We start from the raw sequence: 19,034 nt of genomic DNA, 5'->3' as shown, positions 1-19,034 counted from the left end.
CATAATGACACCAACCACAAAAACACAACTCACCACCCCCTAAAAACTGAGATGCCACTGCATTTGACAAGGGGTGGTAGACGTGGAAATATTCTCGAGCCCGTCATCTCTGAAAATCAAGTTTCCTTTTCATTTTGGCTGCAAGAATGTCTTTCCTCCAAAAAACTGTTTTTTTCCCCCTCATGCCCTGTCTCTGCTGTTTCCTCTGCATCTCTGGCAGGATGGCTTCATTACAAGGTCTCTCCCAGGCAGAGAAGAATTGGCTCTCCTCCGCTGGAGCTAGATGACTCTCCCGAAAAGCCGATCTTTGAGCAGGAAGGGACAGGAATCCCAGAGGGTCCCCTGCCTGACGCCTGCTCTCTGCAGGAGGCAAAGGAGGGAGTCTGGAGGAGGACAGGCGCGGTGGAGGGGGTGGGGAGCAGGGCACCACTGATTTTCCAGTTGCCCAGTGAGTGATTAACTCTATTAGGAGGGGCTGGGGATCCCACAGTCAGCAACCCCCAAGTGGGACTGTAACCGGGGCTATAACCTCCCTGTGACCCTTTGTAATGGGAGAGGCTTGACTTGAGCCCGCTGGTGTCTGCTTTCTGGGCCAACAGGCGCATCCAGGTTCTTCTCTCTGAACCCTTTTCCCTCCCTAGCCCCCGCCGCTGGAAGGCCACGGTCCACACGGTGGGCAAAGCCAGCCTTTGTGTGAAGTTGCTCGAAACATCCTACAGATTTGAATCACAGCCCAAGTTTTGTTTCGAAGACAGAAAAGACCAACTGCAAGGTGGCTTCACACTTTTAAAAAATCTACCTATTTTCTAGCTGCTTCTTAGAGTCTTGCTTGCAAGGGCCGTTCAGACTTCTTGGGAACACCGGTTTCCAAGTGAGTACAGACATCATGAATATAGAAAGACTGCTGATAAGTGAAACATTCTAGATTTGCCACAAACAATTTACACGTGAGCTGTAAGTAAACTGTATGCCAAGTCAGCCCTGTGCCCAAATGCCACCGTCTTGGAAGGGCCTTCCCTGACCACCTTCCCTCACACAGCTACCTCTCCCCACATCTTTTTATGTTTCTTCATAGAATTGTACCCTGCCTCCATTTAGACTACGTATTTTTATTTTATTGGTCCCATCCTCACCCTGAGCAGATGCCCCGCCCAGAGTCTGGAATAGTGCCCTGGGCAGCTGGGGAACCTTGCTCTTTCCACCTGTCTCAGCCTGGAAATCTCTCCCCCAGCTTCCCCACCTGGCTGGCTCCCCCTCATCCTTCAAGCCTTAAGTTAAACGAAACAGCACAAAGTGTTCTGTCTTGATCACCTTCTTTCAAGTAAGTCTCTGCTCTCACCCTGGTTGTGGCCCAAACAATAATCAGACCATCTTTACTGTATCAATTCCTTTATTACTGTCTGTTTTGTCTCCACGGAAATCCCAGGAGTGCAGGATGGCATCTATCTTGTTCGTTGCTTATGCCCAGCACTTAGGGTAGTGTTGTCAGATGTTGGTTAAAAGAATGATTGAGTGACTAAAATTTGAGTTGTTGCCCAGCAATATCAGGGTAAGAAAGAAGGTCGGACGCTCTTTTTAAAAAGCAAATAAAATCTGGTTTCTGATCCGACTATTTATCAGCTCAGAAAAAAATAGAATTTTTACTTTCATACTGAAAACACCTTGATGGAATCTCAACCAAATGTGGGTTCTGACTTTCCATCAGGGACACTGGAGAACCATTCCAGATGGGGGCGGGGGGGGGGGGGGGGGTGTGGATTCCATTTTAAAAAGCTCTCTAGGGCGCCACCTCAGGACTTTGTAGATTTTTCTAATGTATCTTTAGCACCCTGAACTGTTCGTTACTTCATTGCCGGTCTGTCCCTGGGGGACAGCTCTTAAATCATCTTTGTAGAAACAGCCTGCATTTATTTTACCCAATTATTTGAATTGCTACTATGTGGGAGCTGCAGGGGACAATAAGGAGCCATTGAGTAGGGAATGCAGATACAAGATCCGGGGTGGCTTTTCTGAAGATGATGCCGGTGCTGAGTCTTGCAGGGGACAACACGAGGCAGTGGCAGTTCTGGGAAGGAAGCATAAAGCGGAGCATGGCATGCCTAAAATGCATATCATTGAAATGGGAGTGTGGATCATCATCAGGAGTTCTGTGATTCCAGAGAATGGATAGGAAGAAGAGCTAAAGGTAGAGATTTAGGAAAGAATCTAGTCGTGGAAGGCCTTATAGGTAGTTTTAAGGTGCTTGGACGTTAACATGCTTTAAAGTGTGTGGTCAGATCTGCAGGAGAGAGGTCACGCTACATGCCGTGTGTGAGTATGTGTGGGGGGGGTGCATTTGAATAGCTGATAGGAGATTCATTAGAAAGTTAATGCAGTAGTGCTAAATAAAGATGATGCAGGCTTGCACCGAGGGAATGTTTCCAGAAATGTGGGAAATATAAAATTACAAGGACACAGTATAGAATAAAAATCTGTACTAAATGAATAAATGGACCATCCATGGCTCCCCGGAGAACGGCTCTGCTCACTGCTTCACAAAATGGATCATTCTGAGAAGTGAGGACCGAGGGGACATGAAATGTTTTAAGGCAGCTCATGTTTGTTTTGTAGCTTTTCTGTTTCACAGCTCCCTGTGTGAAGGGAGATCATTCAGATGTTTTGATTTAAAAGTCCTACTCTTTGGATCTACAAAGCTCACGAAAAAATAAAAGTCAACAAGTCACTTATATCGGTAAATAATTTAGGATTGTAGCTTGTAGCTGGTACCCTAGGACACAGTGGAGAATCTGACGTAAAATACTATGTAATACCTTCTTTGATACTATGTAACTTATAGGCTCAGCTACCGAGGGGAACAAAAAATTGTAGCATTGATTCCTACAGATCTGATCATACATCTCACGAGGTCAAGGTCCCTGAATTAACCAGTATATCAAGTAGAACACACATTTGATGTAATCAACAGCCTACATGTCCTAACAGAATTCGTTTTTCCATATATAATTTGAAAATGATACAGCACTCTTTAAAATCCATGTTCTTTGTGAACTATTTATTCAATTGGAAACAGTAATAAAACAAGTTAATAGGCTATCTGCACCCCGCTGAGAAGTGGGTACTAGAGAGCAGGTTCCCAATGGTTCTCATGAAGGCGGGGAAAGCCAGCCCTAAAATAAAGGGGGAGAACATACAGAAATAATGTAATGTTTGGTTGTGGAAGATCTTTGAAACCGCAGAGGGCGTAGAGGCACAGTGGAAAATCCACGTGTCACTTTAAATTTTTTAAATTTTTTTTTAAGTAAACTCGACAGTACACGTAGGGCTCAAACTCACCACTCTGAGGATCTCTAGAGTCGCGTGCTCTACCAACTGAGCCAGCCAGGCGCCCCTCGAGTGTAATTACTAATAGCTCGTTGTTGACCACAAGCCTTACTGATAATACAAACAGGTAATACAAAGCAACTTTTGTATGTTATATGTGTTATGTACTGTATCCTTAAAATAAGTGAGTTAGAGAAAACAAAATGTTATTAGGAAAATCATAAGAAAGAGAAAATACATTCACCTTTACACTGCTAGGCTGTATTTATCAAAAAAATCCGCAAGTGGACCCACACAGCTCAAACCCGTGTTATTCAAGGGACAACCGCCTCTGTTATAGTCTAATCGATCATATCTAATGCTTGTGATCGGACACTATAAAAATAAAGTTAGGAACCCATTTTGTGTTCGAGTAGCAATCTTTACATCTCTGTCTTCCACATCTAGTCCCAAGTAAGGCTAAATACCAGCCTGAACAAGATGACCCCCTCTCCTCATTTTGTTACTTATATGTTGCCTTGGTTAGAGGAAAAATTCAAATGCCTTCCTGAAAGTCATTCTGCAATACAAAACACTGTATGTTGCATAATGGCAGCAAACACAAACTAAAATTTGCCACAAGGGGCACCTGGGTGGCTCAGTCGTTAAGCATCTGCCTTTGGCTCAGGTCATGATCCCAGGGTCCTGGGATCGAGCCCTGCATCACGCTCCCTGCTCAGGGGGAGCCTGCTTCTCCCTCTCCCACTCCCCCTGCTTGTGTTCCCTCTCTCGCTGTGTCTCTCTCTGTCAAATAAATAAAATCTTTAAAAAAATAAAAATAGAATAAAATTTGCCACAAAATGATATTTGGAAGAGGATGGTAATGCCGCCACGCAGAGGTACTCTAGGGTGGAATTCTCTGTGCTTCTTCATTGTCTTTTTCGAACAAACAAAAAACCCCAAATCTGGATTTAGGTAAGGAGAGTCTTTATTGTAAAGGTTTCTTGCGAGAAGGGGAAGGGACTATGGCAAACGGGCAACCCCTCTCATCGGGAGATCTGGGAGCATTCAAAGATTAGGCAGAGAAGGGCTTTCCTTTACTAGGGAGGACTGAAGGTGTTCCCCGGGTGTGGGGAGATGGACAGGACAGGAGATCAGAGCCTGAGGACCCTCAGCTCAGTTTATTCTCAGGAGGGCCCTTCAGGAGGGGCTGTGTGCTATTTGGGGCAAAGGTGGGTCAAAGTTCAGGGATGTGAGCAGGGAAAGAAGTTTCAGGTTTGGTCAAGTCAGGTATTGTCTAGACTGGTCAGGGGAGACAGGGTTCAAATCACTGACAAGACAAAGAATGGGAACTGGAGGGTTGAATCTGGCCTTGTCACAGATAAACAAGGGGAAAATCTGTGAGTGTTGAAGTCAAATGGGGAAGGGTGGGTCCTTGTAGTGAGTCATTTCCTGGAACACAAAAGGGGGGGAGGATTATCTTCAGGGTTTCAGGTAAAATTCAACAGATATGCTCTCGGCTTCAAAACAAAAGAAAGGGAAGAAGATATTGAGAACTTTATCTAAATGGGTTTTAATTTGTAGGAGAAAGTGTAGGTTTAAAAAAGACTTTGGTGAAAGTATTTTAAGGTCAGCTCTGACATGCCAAACCCCTTCAAGGCCCTCAAACCATCATCTAGATTAAGGACAAACTGAAGAAAACTGCCGGGAGCTTTCCAAGAAGCTGACACAAGGCAAAACCAGGACTTGGGTCACTGAGTGAAAAGGTGCAAACTTTCCTTTAGAAGAAAAAAAAAAAAAGACCCAGTCTTTACTGAATGCTTAGATGTCTCTAAATCCTGCTCTTATTTACCCAATATATGTGATAGTGACTCATTACATGATTGTTTTTCTTTGAACTTTCCCGAGGGGTTCCTTTGCCCATCCACGAACATTCTCTCTACCACCTACACGCTAACCCACTGGGCCCATTCCAAAGACTTCATTTCCTCCAAAGACACCCTTTATTTTAGGCTGGACACAGCAAGAGGACGTAGAAAGGCGGTGGATAAAGCAGGATTATCAATATCACACCCTCCATTTTATCATACGTAAATAAGATATTAAGTATCTTACCAAAATGATGTTAGATTGAAATAAGAATATGTTTGGGGGGAAAAAGGAATATATTTGAAAGTGCTGTGCCATCTGTGGAGTTATAGTCTTTTTTTTTTTTTAATATTCTTTTTAGAAACAATGACTCACACGGAAATTCTATTTCATGTGTGGAACTTACCAACATCATATTTTAGATACAGAAATGCTACAGTTCCTATTTCTACAGGCTTTGCTGTGTCCCTCGGTTTTCAGAGTAGCTGCGAAGAGCCCGCATGAGATCAATTACACTCCAGCACCATCTCATCATCTTAAGAACAAGCACATTTTAATCTTCTTTTACTCACCGCCCCCCCCCCCAGCTCGGCAGGGGTCCACCTGGATGCAGTTGAGGACCAAAGTGTTGGTAGCAGTGACTACTGCATTAAGTTTATGGTTACAAGATCCCCAAACAAAAAACTACAGGTGGAGACTTAAGCCTGATGTCTCTGCAAGAACCCAAGAGTCAGATGTTTTAGGAGACGCCTTCATGCTTGTCTTCCCGCTTGTCTCAATGTCTAGTGTTTAAATGCACATAATCTCAGCGTTTCAGGTTGCAAAGGGTGAAAAATGGCCAGGGGACTGCAACAGAGTATTTATCATGGGGTTTTGATTTGGGTGTCTGTCCATTCACCTTGGCTTTTGTAGGGTAATCTCAATCACAAAAGTTGCTGTTCTGTTTTCCAAGGATATTTTCTGAACCAGGATCCATCTCATGAAAGGCCCTTTAGGTTTTAATCTTAAAGGCGACACCCTAAAAAGGCTCTAGGTGTGTTTATATTCTTTTAGAGATTTCCTTAAACTGTATTCCTCATCAGTGTATAAAATTACACAAAATTAATATCCATAAGAGAGCTAGGTAACAGATTAACACACCTTCAACACCCTTGTAGGTAACGGAGAGGTTTTTAACTACAGACAAGCACCTGGTTTTCTGAAACTCAGGCTCTTGACAGCGTTTTAATTATTTAATCCATTCAGTGTTAAACATACCCTTTTAATTGCCCCCAGGGAAAATAGTCAAACATTCTTTGTAGATTGGCATGCTTTTTTTTTTTTTAAGCATAAAATCCAGTCTTACACATTCTAAAAGCTCTTTCTACAGTACAAATTTAGGTTTAACTTTCTGAATCCAGGCCCCGGTAAGCAAAAGCCTCAAAGGACATTTAGCTTGTTGGGAATGCTTACCCAAGTGAATGAGTCCCTGATTTTTTTTTTTTTTTTTTAATGAGTTCTAATGAAACAGTCACGTTGTGATTTTTGTTGGCTAGAGAAAAATGGAGACTTTCAATCTATACGCCCCCCTCCCCGTGTCCCCTCTTTCTAGCTAAATGTTTTCCCCAATTACGTAGACAAACACTGGAAATTGCTCAGCCTTGATCTAGTTCACGCACCCCTTATTTAAGAAGCCCTTGTGGGGGCGTGGTCAGGCTGGGACTGGCTGCCTTCCCTCCGAGGGCCCCATCCAGGTGTGCGATGGATTGTGGCGTTACTATTATATGCAGAGGTTCATTTTCTCCTTTGCCTGAACCTTCTATTATGGCCTCATAAAAGAAATCAGCTCTCTTATTTCATTCATTGAGGCTTTATTTGTATAGCAGTGTTAGTTTAAAAGGAAGCCAGCTTACTGCTGCTCACAGCTTGCTAACTTCCAAGTTAGAGTTTTTGGGAAAACCTTCAGAACGTCATTTCCCAACCTCTAGAGTAAAACTGCTCTGTATTTGAAAATTGAACAAAACATTTTGTCCCCTCTGATTTCAGTGCCTGTGAACGCCAGAAGAAATTTAATTTTGAAAAGAACAAAAACTAACATCTTTTTCTAGTTAAATCTGTGCATATAAATACAATGAATTTATATGGGCGCGGGTGCGCACGCGCGCACCCCGAAGCTCAGCGCAAGATTTGCGTGCTTCGTGTTTGTTTGCCTTTGCGCCTGAACTAGGGTGAGTGCTGAAGCTTCAGTGAATCCCTGTACCCCCAACTTGGCTTGAATTTGCAAGGCCAAATGATTCCTAGCGACTCAGACTTGGGGTGGGTCCAACTATCTTCCTAAGGACCTTTTCCCAGGGAACCATTATTACTCTTCATGGGGACCCCAAGAAAAACTGGTAGGAGCTAACCCAGTCAAGGTGGAGGGGGTGTCACTCCAGGGAAATTTTATAGGGCCAGATGCATTGTTGAAGTCAGAACATAGGACTAAAGACTATCTGGAAAGACCATCACCATCAATATTTTTAATAATTGCAAAACTCCCAAAATAAGAGGGGCCCTGGGGTTATTTTGTTCAATTCCATATTTCATAGATGGTCAAACTGAGGCCCAGAAATAAATGCCATTTGGGTAATTCTTAGTAAACTCTGGTCTACCATGGGTTGCATACCTGGGACATCCAGCAAGCTAGGAGCCCATCCCAGCTTGCTGAAACACAGGCTGTGTTAAACAGGGAGCAATTTTCACTTGGATTAGAATCCGAGTCTCCTAACTCTTAGGCGAAACAAACCATCCTTTCATTTGATTATTCCTTTTAGGCTGAAAGATTCCTGAGTCATCCTGACCCCACTTCCCTCTTTTTCTTATGTATTCATGCATGAACTCTGAGTCCTGTTTAATGTTCTAGCACACCATTTATCCCCAAGCAGTATGCAAACCGTTCGCTGTGATCAAACATTGTGTGTAGATAGGCCGGCCGCAAATAGATGGAAAAGGTGAACTGCCTGCAAATCAATAAAGGAGGTAGAATTTAGGGAGCTTTTTCTTATTTTCTTGCTTTTTGTATTAACGTGGTTCGCTACTTGCAAAATGAAAAAATAAAATTAACTGAGCATGTCAAATACATAAAAAAGCGGGGGGTACCTTGAACATAATTAAGGGAAAAGGCCAGTGCAGAGCGCCGTGGTTCGTGGCCAGGATTCTGGGATCAGATAGTCACGGGTTCAAATCCTGTCTCTGTCCCCTACCCGCTACGGCTGGTCTGCTCACAGTGCTTTTTGCCTTTAAAAGGAGAATAACAAGAGCGCCTCTGTTGCACTCAGTAATGTCTGTGAAGTCCATCGCCCTGCATCTAGTGCAGGGTCGGGACTCGACAAATGATGGCCATCACTGCGCTTAGAGCCATCATGGCCTTGAAAGGCGGCACGGAGGCTCTGCTCCTCGGAGGGACACTCAGGCTGGGCCTCATGAGCACTTATGATGCGGCTCCTTGAGAATTATATATTCGCTCCTCGTCACAGCGGGGCAGACTAAGAGCGGGTGACTGCGAGGACAGTGCTGGAGCTGGGGTTCCAACACCAGCAGATGGACTGGACAGAGGGCTGGTGCCTCTGGAGTCCGTCGGGCCAGCAAGCCTCAGTTTCCCAGATTAACCCTCGGATGACTGAGGCCCGACTCCCGCCAAGCAGGCCTAGAGTCTCCGGGCTACTGTGTGTGCCCACGGAGGCCACCAGAGCAAAAGGGCCCGGTGGCAGGTGGGCCTCTCACTAAAGAGGGCCTCCCGTGTTGTCTGCCCCGGGGGGGAAGAGCCTACGAAAGGCCCCTCTGGGGAAGCTCCGCGGCGGCTGCCCTGGTAAAAAGACAGGGAGGAGGAGAGACGACAGCCATTAGGGAACCACTATTTTTTTTTGTCTAGTAGCTCTCAAGCTTCCAGAAAATTCCGGGGGCCTAACTAAAGCATGACCTCTCCAGCTGTAAACGGGCAGAGCACTTAACTGCTAAAGGCCTTTCCTTCCCCTTCCCAGCAAAGGGGACACTTCCCAAACCTCAAAAGCTATAGGAGAGCTACTGAGGAAAGTAAGGCTCCTCAGCCTCACACTGCGGGGCCCACAGGCGCAGAATGCAGGGCAGATGAAGATGAAGGGACCAGAAGCCTGGGAAATGCAAGCCATGGTGACAAGAAAAAGGCCGGCCTTCCCCAGGAGGTTCTGTCTCCTCAGGCAAGGATAGTCCCCTGTGGGTCAAATCACCACCTCCTCATGGGACAAAGGGCCACTCTTATCCTCGCTCCTCCTTTTCCACTTGGCTGCTCTGCAAACAAGCGGAAGGAAGTGGAGGTTGGGCCCAGGCATGCAAGCCCACGGCATCAGCAGGGAGCGGTCCTCGGGCTTTCCAGCCTTGGAACAAAGCTACCAAAACCCTTCTCCACCGTCCTGGGTTCCTGGCATTCGGGGGAAGTGTAACAAGTCTGGGGCACACAGTCTGACCGGGGGGGGGGGTACTCACAGGGACCCCAGCACAGAGAAGTGAGAGACAAAGGTCATAGGTAGAGGGCACTTGCAAAGGAGACGTTCCACCCTCACAGGCCCAGCACTCCTCTGAAGGACTGGACTGGGGGGTGGGGTGGGGGAATGAGTAACGTGTAGCCACATCTTAAGCAAGATGAGAAGGACCTGGTGTCGGGAGACAGAACCAGGGGTGCGCACTCCCTGTGTTACTCACTGGTTCTGTCCCTTTGGGTAAGTCACTTAAGTCCTTGGGTTTCAGTTTTCTCATCTGTGAAGTGGGGTTCTTCGATGTAAAGCACCTGGCGTGGAGGGAAGACTCTGTAAGCAGACCCATTTCAAGAATACAGCTTTGCAAATGGAATTGATTAGGAGGAAAAAAAAATAGAGTTGTTAAGATTTTATTTGAAAATTTGATCTGAAAGACCACTCCCCCCACCCCCCATGGCCTATGGATTAGCTCATTCTCCTTTGTTTTACAAGTGACAGGGAGGGAATCTGGGACAAAGGAGGGTGTTTTGTAAAGCCCTGCAGGGACTGTCCCCAGAGCAGAGGGGGACGGCAGCCTGCGACCCCCCTCCCGGGCCACTCCTGTGAATTCAGAGAATCCCAAACTTCCTTTTGCTCCTCCATGCCTGGCTGCTCCTCGCTTTCCGGTCTGGACAGGACTTGGCAAATGCTATTTGTTTTTTGTTTGTTTGTTTGTTTGTTTTATAAGACATGAAAAGCTACCATAAAACCAAAGGGAGAAGAGAAGGACTAACTGCACACCAAGCTCTATGAAATGTTCAGCGTTCTGTATTATTTTAGAAGCTCCATAAAGGTGTCCTGCCTCCAGGCCTCCGGGGTTTCAAACGACTTCATACTTAGCTAAGCTCTAAAGCCATCACACAGCCACGGGCTAAATTAAGTGACGCATTTAGAAGGGATGCTTGGGAATGGGGTCCGCTCTCTGGGAGGATTACAACAATTCTGCTCAGTCAAAACAGAACCAAACCCAAATCCAGCACTACAGTCTTATGGGGCTGGGAGCAGGGACAGTATGGGAGGGGGTGAGGGGGATAAAGTGGGCAGGAGGTAGGGAAGAATGTGGGCACATTTTCCAGTCATCATCATAAGAGAGAGAGGGGGAGATCATGTTTCAGGTAATGAGAGCAATCCACAGAGAGACCCAAACTATCTGTTCCACCATAATGAGTCCCTTTTAAGCTTTTTTTTTTTTTAAACCCAGACTAAAACCAAACTATTTCCTTATTGTGTTTCAAAACCAAACCAATACAGTTTGCATAACAAACCCCCTAGAGCCATTTACTTAATATTTAACTAAGACTAAATTACGAGATGCTACTTCAGAGAAACTGGGCAGAATCTCTGCCGCCTAATTCTGTTTCATTCAATGCAAGTTAGCGTGGGTTACAATCTGGCCAGTGTTGAATACTTTTCAAGACTCATGAATCTCAGGCAAGAACCAATTTAACGAGCAGGGCAATCTTTTGAAGTGAACAGTGGTAGTGGTTTAAACAGAAGATTAGGAGCTAATCACATTTAAAGTCATCTCTGGGCACTAAAATTGACCCCGGACGAGGTGGGTGAATATAGGGACCGGGCAGCCCTTTCCCCTCTCCTTCCTTACTCCCCTGTGGGACAGCCAGATGGCAGCCTGCCCACATCCAGAGACACCACTCCATTCTGCCCACCGTGACAGGTTATCACAAAGTTTGCCTCTTAACCAATCGATGGGTCAGCTTTATAAAATATTACTCTAGACTCCACAGCAGTTAGACACTGTCTAGATCATGGGCACAGTTTAAGTGTAAATTCCACGTCTGCTTCGTACGGTTGATGTCAGCTAGCTAGTGTTCAGGCATCAGAATGTGAGCCATGTGAAATCCATCATTTCAAACTTGAGCTCTCCGATGTGAGTTAATTTGACTGGGAAGACTAGGAACAGAAGGGCCTGGCAAAAAGAAATCTGCTCCTCAGATTCCTTTGATATTCGCCAAGCAATTAAGCGTTTTCCTTTAAGGTGTTCCTTCGATCCTGTTGAACACAAACAGCACGCAGTCTAACAATTATTCGGCAATGGATTGGATCTGGGTGTCAACTGTACTCCCTGATATTGAGGGGATTCACCACACAGAGACAAAATTAGTAAAGCCACATTAGCGTTCAGTCTGCGAAAGAGAGGACGTGGGTTTGGTTTTTGTTTTTTAAATGTGATCTGGCCCAACGTTGGCTCTTTTGCTTCTTACTCCACGCCAGAGATGAATGTCTTCTAAAGGTCATGCAGCGAACGTATAAAGAAGACTCATGACCATGTTCCGTTGCAGGCGTCCAAGGATCCTCTAGCTGCGTCCTTTCATTTGAAAGCTAGGGGCGCTGCCGGCCAGAATCCTCACCTACCTCGAGCTGGTTTCACTGCTAGGATTACAGCCCAAGTCTTGATATTCCAACCTGGCCCGTGGCTCTGTGCCCCCATTAACTGTCTAGCCCCACCCCCAAAACAGCTGTTTGGAGCGAGTACAACCAGTGCATACACGGACACCAGATGGCTGGAATCATGAGACTTAATGAGCTGGGTCCGATGGTCTTGAAAATCTAAAGGAAAAGACAGCTGGGAAGTGACCAGCAGGCACCCGGGGTCACAGCTTCATTGAGCAGAGGACCACACTGTCCACCAGCGTCCGGCCCCGTGACGTTCTGGCTCTCGGATTCCCCGGAAACTTACGCCAAATCCCCCCCTTTCCTGAGCGACTTTGAGTGGGTCTCTGTTTCTGGAAACCAAACAGCACTACCTACAAACATCAGCCTGGTGTTCCTTTCATGGTATTACAGGACCAGGACCTTCTGACCAGGCCACAGAGCTGCGGACCGAGTTGGAAGCAGCCTCTCCCCCTCCCCTCCCTTCCCCCTCGCTTCCAGTCAGGGAGGTCAGCGGAAGCCGTGAATCCTCCCTCCGAAGAGACATGAACTCTGCCTGAAAACGCTCAGAAGCAGCCATCAGAAAAACTGTCAGAATAGCTTGGCTAGGGTAATAATTTCTTAAAAATAATCTCCCTTAAGCGAGCATGGTGGGGAACAGATCTTTTGATGTTAGGTAAAAAAAAGGTTTGCAAATTTTCTCATGCGCATATTTGCCATGTTCACAAATGAGAAGAATGTTTACAAGTAGAAAAAAAGGCAAGGAAAAACCTGAGACACATTTTAAATTTATTGGAGTTCAGGCAGCAGGAACCAGGTTTTCTAAGGGCTGGTCACTGGAGCAAGCTATTTGTGGCCAGGGAAACTACAGGCCAGAAAAACTAGGTACCTGAAAACAGGAATCCCAAATTCAAATGCCCGAAAGGGGCCAGGGCAGTCACAAAGGGTAAGACAACAGGGAGTGGTGAGGTCTGTGCCCAAACTAAATGCCCAGTATAAAAGCACTGAAATTCAATTTTTGTAAAAGATTTATTTATTTTAGAGGGCGGTGGAGGGGCAGAGGGAGAAAGAGAGAGAGAGAGAGAATCCCCAAACAGACTCACCGCTGAGCAGGGAGCCCTGATGTGGGGCTCAATCCCAGGACCCTGAGATCATGACCTGAGCGAAAATCAAGAGTCAGACACTTAACCAACTGAGCCACCCAGGCGCTCCTGAAATTCAATTTTAAAGGACTTTAAGTCACTAATGATACCATAAAGTTAAATACCATTTCTCAAAGTCTCAAACTTCTAAAGATCTTATCTATAAAGATACATGGTCTCTGATCCATGGACAAATCAATAGCTCAGTATCATTTTATAACTGAAGAAAAAAATCAATGAAAAAACTAAAGCCCCTTAAAAAAAAAAAAAAACCCACTCAAAAGGCAGACTAACAAGTCACAGAAGAGTTCATACAAATGGCTAATAAAAATCTGAAAAATGCTTTCGTCTTCACTAAAACTATGAAATGAAAATTAACTGAGATACCATTTTTTCATTGGTGAAATTAGCAGTGATTAAAAAATGAGAATGCACAAAGTTTATGAGGAAAAGTCAAAATGGGTACTCACACATGATGGGGGTAGTGATACCAAACTATTTCTAGGAAAATAATTTAGCAACAGAGCTCAATGATTCTATGAACTCTGCGTGTCAGGAAAAGTTTTGCTCCCTTAGGAGAAAGCCAAATGTTTCCTAGTGGATGTAATTGAATCTCATTTTGGTTTGGTCAGGACAAAGTCAAAGACAGATTTGTGGCTCAACTTTGAATTAGCAGGCTACATTTCATTTCAGACTAGGCCTTTATCTCCTAATTTATCCATATTTCCCCAAATTTTGCTTTTCCCATTTTTTTCTTGTACCTCGTTCTGAATGCCAGGAGGTATCTTAAAAGAGGCAGTATATAAATAAGTAAAATATCATTAAGAACAGACAAGAAGGAACTTCCCAAGGATCAACTGTGGTATCAATATTTGCATTGCTATTTTACTAAATGGAGAATAACCTGATTTAGCAAAAAGTGAGATTTTGCCTCATGTTACAAAGCCGACCACCATGCAATTGCAATGAAATGACCTCTCACCTTTTGGAGACACAGCAATCCTATTTTAAAGCTTTTATTTTTTGGTGGGGCTGCCACCACACCAAAATGGGAGTCAAGAGATGGGATAGTCACTCTGGACAGTGACTTTTCCTAAAGCACGGTCTACCATGTCTTTTCATGAGAATCTAGGTTGATAACCATTCAGTCATCTCTGCTCCGTGAAATCCAATGGTTGAATCCAATGCCAGGTTAAACACCCTGATAAGTGACAGAAGAGGGAAATGATGACTTGATTGAGGTCTTTCAGCTAACTGAAAAGGCTCACTTGTCTACATTTTCTGGGATAAAATACTTTGACTTGTCAAGAAAGTTACATAAAAGACGCTTATATAGAATACAGAGTTCATAAATGTCATATGGGCAAACCTGAAACACAATCATGGCGAATATGCAATAGAAGGTAACTCTGGGGGGCACCTGCCTGGGTCAGCTGGTACAGCGTGTGACTCCTGATCTCGGGGTTGTAAGTTTGAGCCCCAGGTTGTATGTAGAGATTACTTAAAAATAAAATCTTAAAAAAAAAAAAAAGAGGAAGAAGAAGGTAACTTTGGGCAAGTCATTTTAATGCTTAAAGCCTCAGTTTTAACATCTCAAAAAAAAGAGAGAGAGAGAGAATGCTCTTCATGTCATTTAGCTCTGTTCTCAGAAATGACTGCAGCAGCTGTCTCCACCCCAGGAGGCCCTGGGAGCCAGGATCAAATCCACTTGCTCTAACGTGAATCTGGGTGAGTTATTTAATCTTTCTAGACATCAGTTCCTGATCTGTAAAATGGGCTGGCAATCACCACTTCTCAGGATCGCCGACAGGATTAAAGGAGGTAAAAATATGGACAGCATCATCACAGTGAGCGGTGATATACACTGATCCACTCAACATAGGGTAGGGCTCATTATTATTTGAAGCATTACTATCCCGACCTATAAAATGATGAAAATGATACTCACCCATTGTTAGGAAATCAAATAAGATAATGAACACAGACGCCAATAAAAGCAATAGAAGACATACAATGTGTGTGCGTGTGGGTAGGGGGGACAGTCAGGATTGCGACGAGGAAGTGCTTAATAGAACCATAAATTCTGCTAAGCTGCCCCCGATGGTATGAGTCACCCGCACGATAATTTTTAAATGCAATAACACCTGTTGTGATTCCATCCAAGGACAACTGTTGACTAGATATAGAATCTCACAAGAGGTTTGGCACTCCTGAACACAGTGGCCTTTCAAAGCCTTTTGGGCAAGATAAGCTGTTTAACACTAGGAGGCTTCAGCTGTGCCTCGTGTAATTAGCGTGGCTGCATCCTCACTCCCTGAAGACCCATGTCCCTTCTGCAAGAGAGGCTCCCTCAGAGGAAGGACCTCACTGTGCTCCACCCTGCCTTCCCTCCCACCCCCCCACCCCACCCACCCCACCCCCCCCACCACCAGGGACTCCCTTTCCCTTCCTGCGGAGCCAAACGAAGCATCTCTCCTTATCTCTGCAGCCCGCACAGAGCTCCCTCGTACCCACCTCTCAACATGCCTCTCCATCTATGCCTTTCTGGGCCGCTCGCTCGCTCGCTCTCTCTTTCTCCCTCTCTCTGTCTCTCCCCGTCCATCTCTGCTTGTCCCTGTCCCTCCCTGTCCCTGTCTATCTCCTGGAATGGCTTCCACTGTCTGTTTGCACAAGGAACTACTAGGAATTTACTGCTCTGAGGATCCGGCTGACCCTGCAGGACATGGAACCTTGAGCCCGGGTGCCTGTGGACCTGAGCACACACCCATTTTTAAAAGCAAGGAACTGGTCACCAGAGCGCAGGACGATCTGCTACTCAAAGGTTCCTCTTTTACTTTCTCAGGCCAAGATCTGATTTGCTCACTCTCCGACAAAAGACTGGTAATTCACCTCACACAGGAAATCCTCCGAGCACTTTGGAAGGAGGACTCCACGGTGAAACATAACAACCAAAAGGACAATCAGTCCCCTGGCTACCATGGGGTATAAAGATCCTCTCAGCCCCTCAGGAAAAACGGCCCACTCTCGGTGGGGGAGACAGCTTGCCGTGAGCTGACGGTACACATGAACAATTATTAAAGTGCTTTACATCATTTGCCTCACTCAACCACCGTAAAATTTGGAAAACTGATATATATTCATATGCACACACACATAGAAAATAAACAGCAGGGAGGAAACGCAAGCATTGTGTACCTTTGCTGCATTTCAGAAATGCTCCCTGCCCCCATGCACTCTCCTTGCCCTCCAAGCTGAGCCAGGGACGGCCCTGCTTTGCAGGTAGGGAAGGGACATCAGAAAGAGACATGCACAATTGATTACACGAAATTTTGCCTTTTGCAAGAAGGCTATGCTTTTGCAGAATCTCAGGTCATACTCTCGCTCATACAGGAGCTAGATTGCAGAAAAAGACTGGTTGGGGACGGGGATGGGGAAAGGAACCAGTGGCTTGTAGTCTTAGAGAGAAAAGGAGGAAAAAAAAGTCAGGAAGAATTTGGGGCCAAATAATCATAACCATAAGCCCTAGAGACCTTAGTGGTTAAAGCTCTAGGCTAGAGGCTTCAAACCAATCCGCGTACATGTGGACTTCAAGGATTCTTTGTTCAGCTGACACATAATGTTTTAAAGATGTAAGCCTACATTTAAAAAATGGGAGGCTTCCCACTAAAAACAAATCTAGCAACTCCAGCCCATTTGCTTCACGAAGGTCACAGGTGGAGTGGAGGGGTGACTGCTCCCCAGTGCTCCTGGTGGCCATACAGTGACTCTCACGGACACCCCCTCCCCACCATCCCCGCCCAGCACTTCACTCTTTTACTTCCCTTCCCTTGCCTTAAAGGACATGTGAGGTTATGGCTTCTGACAGAGGCTTCTGTAGACCCTTGAACCTGGTCTACAAATGAGAAAAATAAAGCTCAGAGTGGTGGAGTCATTTGCTTAAGACCACACAGCTTCTCAGAGCAGAGCTACACAAGAACCCAGACTCCTTTCACACAGCCGAGTGCTCCTGAACCTCTGTTTTCAGCGCAGAATCTTGAGGTGGGGAAACAGTGTGCTGGCAGCCTCGCCCTGATGCTCCCCCTCCCAGGGAAACAATCTGACCTCTGAACTGGTTGATCATTAAAACTCCCTCGCCTTCACAGACTAGTCACTAAGCTTTACCACGTTTAAGCAGCGACTGGTAGCGTCCTCCCAAGTGCCAGGGCCCCAGTTCCGAGGTTCTAAGACCACTTGGAATGATTTAGTCAACGGCTTCGAGTTTCAGTTTTGGGTCAAATTGTACCAAAATTGGCCTCTTGGGAGGATGCCTTTTACGCCCCTATACATGGGTTCTCAGAAATGTCCTTTCTTCCCTGTACCTCACATCATCTCTCTTCTGGGTTTATTCCCCCAAATAGAGGTGTGTGCCAATGTACATGCATCACAGGCTTGTTTGGCTTTTGCAAACAAAACAAGTTGTGTTCATAGCTTTTTATTATTTCCAAAGTATTATTATTTATTATTTATTATTTATTATTATTATTCCAAAGTATTATTATAAACCATATAAAAATTCAACTCTAAGTGATTAAAAAAAAAAGAAGACCACATATGCAAAGTACTCGAATGCCAAAGCGGGTAGTTGTCGTAGGCGTAGTCATGGTTAGTAAGTAATAAGCATACTTACAACCCATATGATGACCAGTCTTCTGGATAAATAAGGATCAATGTTCCAGTGAGTGAACGGAAGAAATGTGATGTAGAAGACTTCTTGACCCAGAGCGGCAGAAAATCGGAATAGGTAATAGTAGAAATAATTCTTCACAATGTACTTCTGTACATAAGCCTAAAAGACAAAAGTTAGAAGACTCTGAGTTCATCCAACATGTCACCATAGGGCAAGTTTTAAAAAACTTCTGTCTAAAACTCACAGGCTCTCAACTGCCAAGGTGCCAAGGTAATTACAATAGCATTGCTATCCTTGTGCTCAACCCCGTTTTGTCCACACAAATACAGAAGAGGTTAGTTCTTCATAAAATTAAGTAACATCCAAGACAGGCTATCAGGCGAAGGCACACAAGCCGAAATCTTGTCTCCTTTGTATATTCAGAAGGTAAATGCTGTGAAGACACTTTCTGGGTCTAGGATTATGGTAGGTAGAATAATGTGCCCAAAGATTTCCCCATCCTAAGGGATCTGTGAATTTGCTGCCTTACATGGCAAAAAGGACTTGGCAGGTGTCATTAACGATGTGGAGATGGAGAGATGATCTGGTTGGGCTCAGTGTGGCCACAAGGATCCTTATAAAATGGGAGGAGGAGGCAGGAAGGTCAAGGAGAGGGTATCTGAAGATGGGGCGAGGGACCACGAGTCAAGGGACGCAGGGCACCTCTGGAAGCTGGAAAAAGTAAGGGAGCAGATTCTCCCCTTGAGCCTCCGAAAGCACCGTAGCCCTGGCGAGGCCTTGGTTTTGTCTGAATAAGAACCATTTTGGACTTCTGAGCTCCAGAGCTGAAAGAGATACATTTGTGTTGTTTTGGGCCACTAAGCGTGTGGTGATTTGTTGCAGTAGCCACGGATAATGAATATAGAGACTTGAGAAAAATCACTCACCAATGAATATTTTTAGTTTACCTTTATTTTTTTTTAATTTTTATTTATTTGAGAGAGGGATAGAGAGAGAGAGAGAGAGAGAGGAGAGAGAGGAGCAGGCTCCCCACTGAGCAGGGAGCCAGACTCGGGGCTCGATCCCAGGACCCTGGGATCATGACCTGAGCCGAAGGCAGGCGCTTAACCGACTGAGCCACCCAGGCGCCCTGTTGTTTGTATTTTTTTAAGATTTTAT

The 19,034-nt window shown here is 45.2% G+C and overlaps 1 protein-coding gene across 1 annotated transcript in view; it reads right to left on the bottom strand.

Moving 5' to 3' along the window:
* SGPP2 (sphingosine-1-phosphate phosphatase 2) overlaps positions 1 to 19,034 on the bottom strand; it is a 110,927-nt gene that overhangs the window by 48,936 nt on the left and 42,957 nt on the right. Inside the window, exon 2 of the mRNA XM_021703291.2 lies at positions 17,877 to 18,035. Within this exon, the coding sequence (XP_021558966.1) occupies positions 17,877 to 18,035 (159 nt within the window). The remainder of the gene's footprint in view (positions 1 to 17,876; positions 18,036 to 19,034) is intronic.

The sequence above is a fragment of the Neomonachus schauinslandi genome, chromosome 3 (assembly GCF_002201575.2).
Source record: "Neomonachus schauinslandi chromosome 3, ASM220157v2, whole genome shotgun sequence".
Taxonomy (NCBI): domain Eukaryota; kingdom Metazoa; phylum Chordata; class Mammalia; order Carnivora; family Phocidae; genus Neomonachus; species Neomonachus schauinslandi.
Note: the sequence above shows the minus strand (reverse complement) of the source record. Positions and strands in the feature narration are given on the sequence as shown.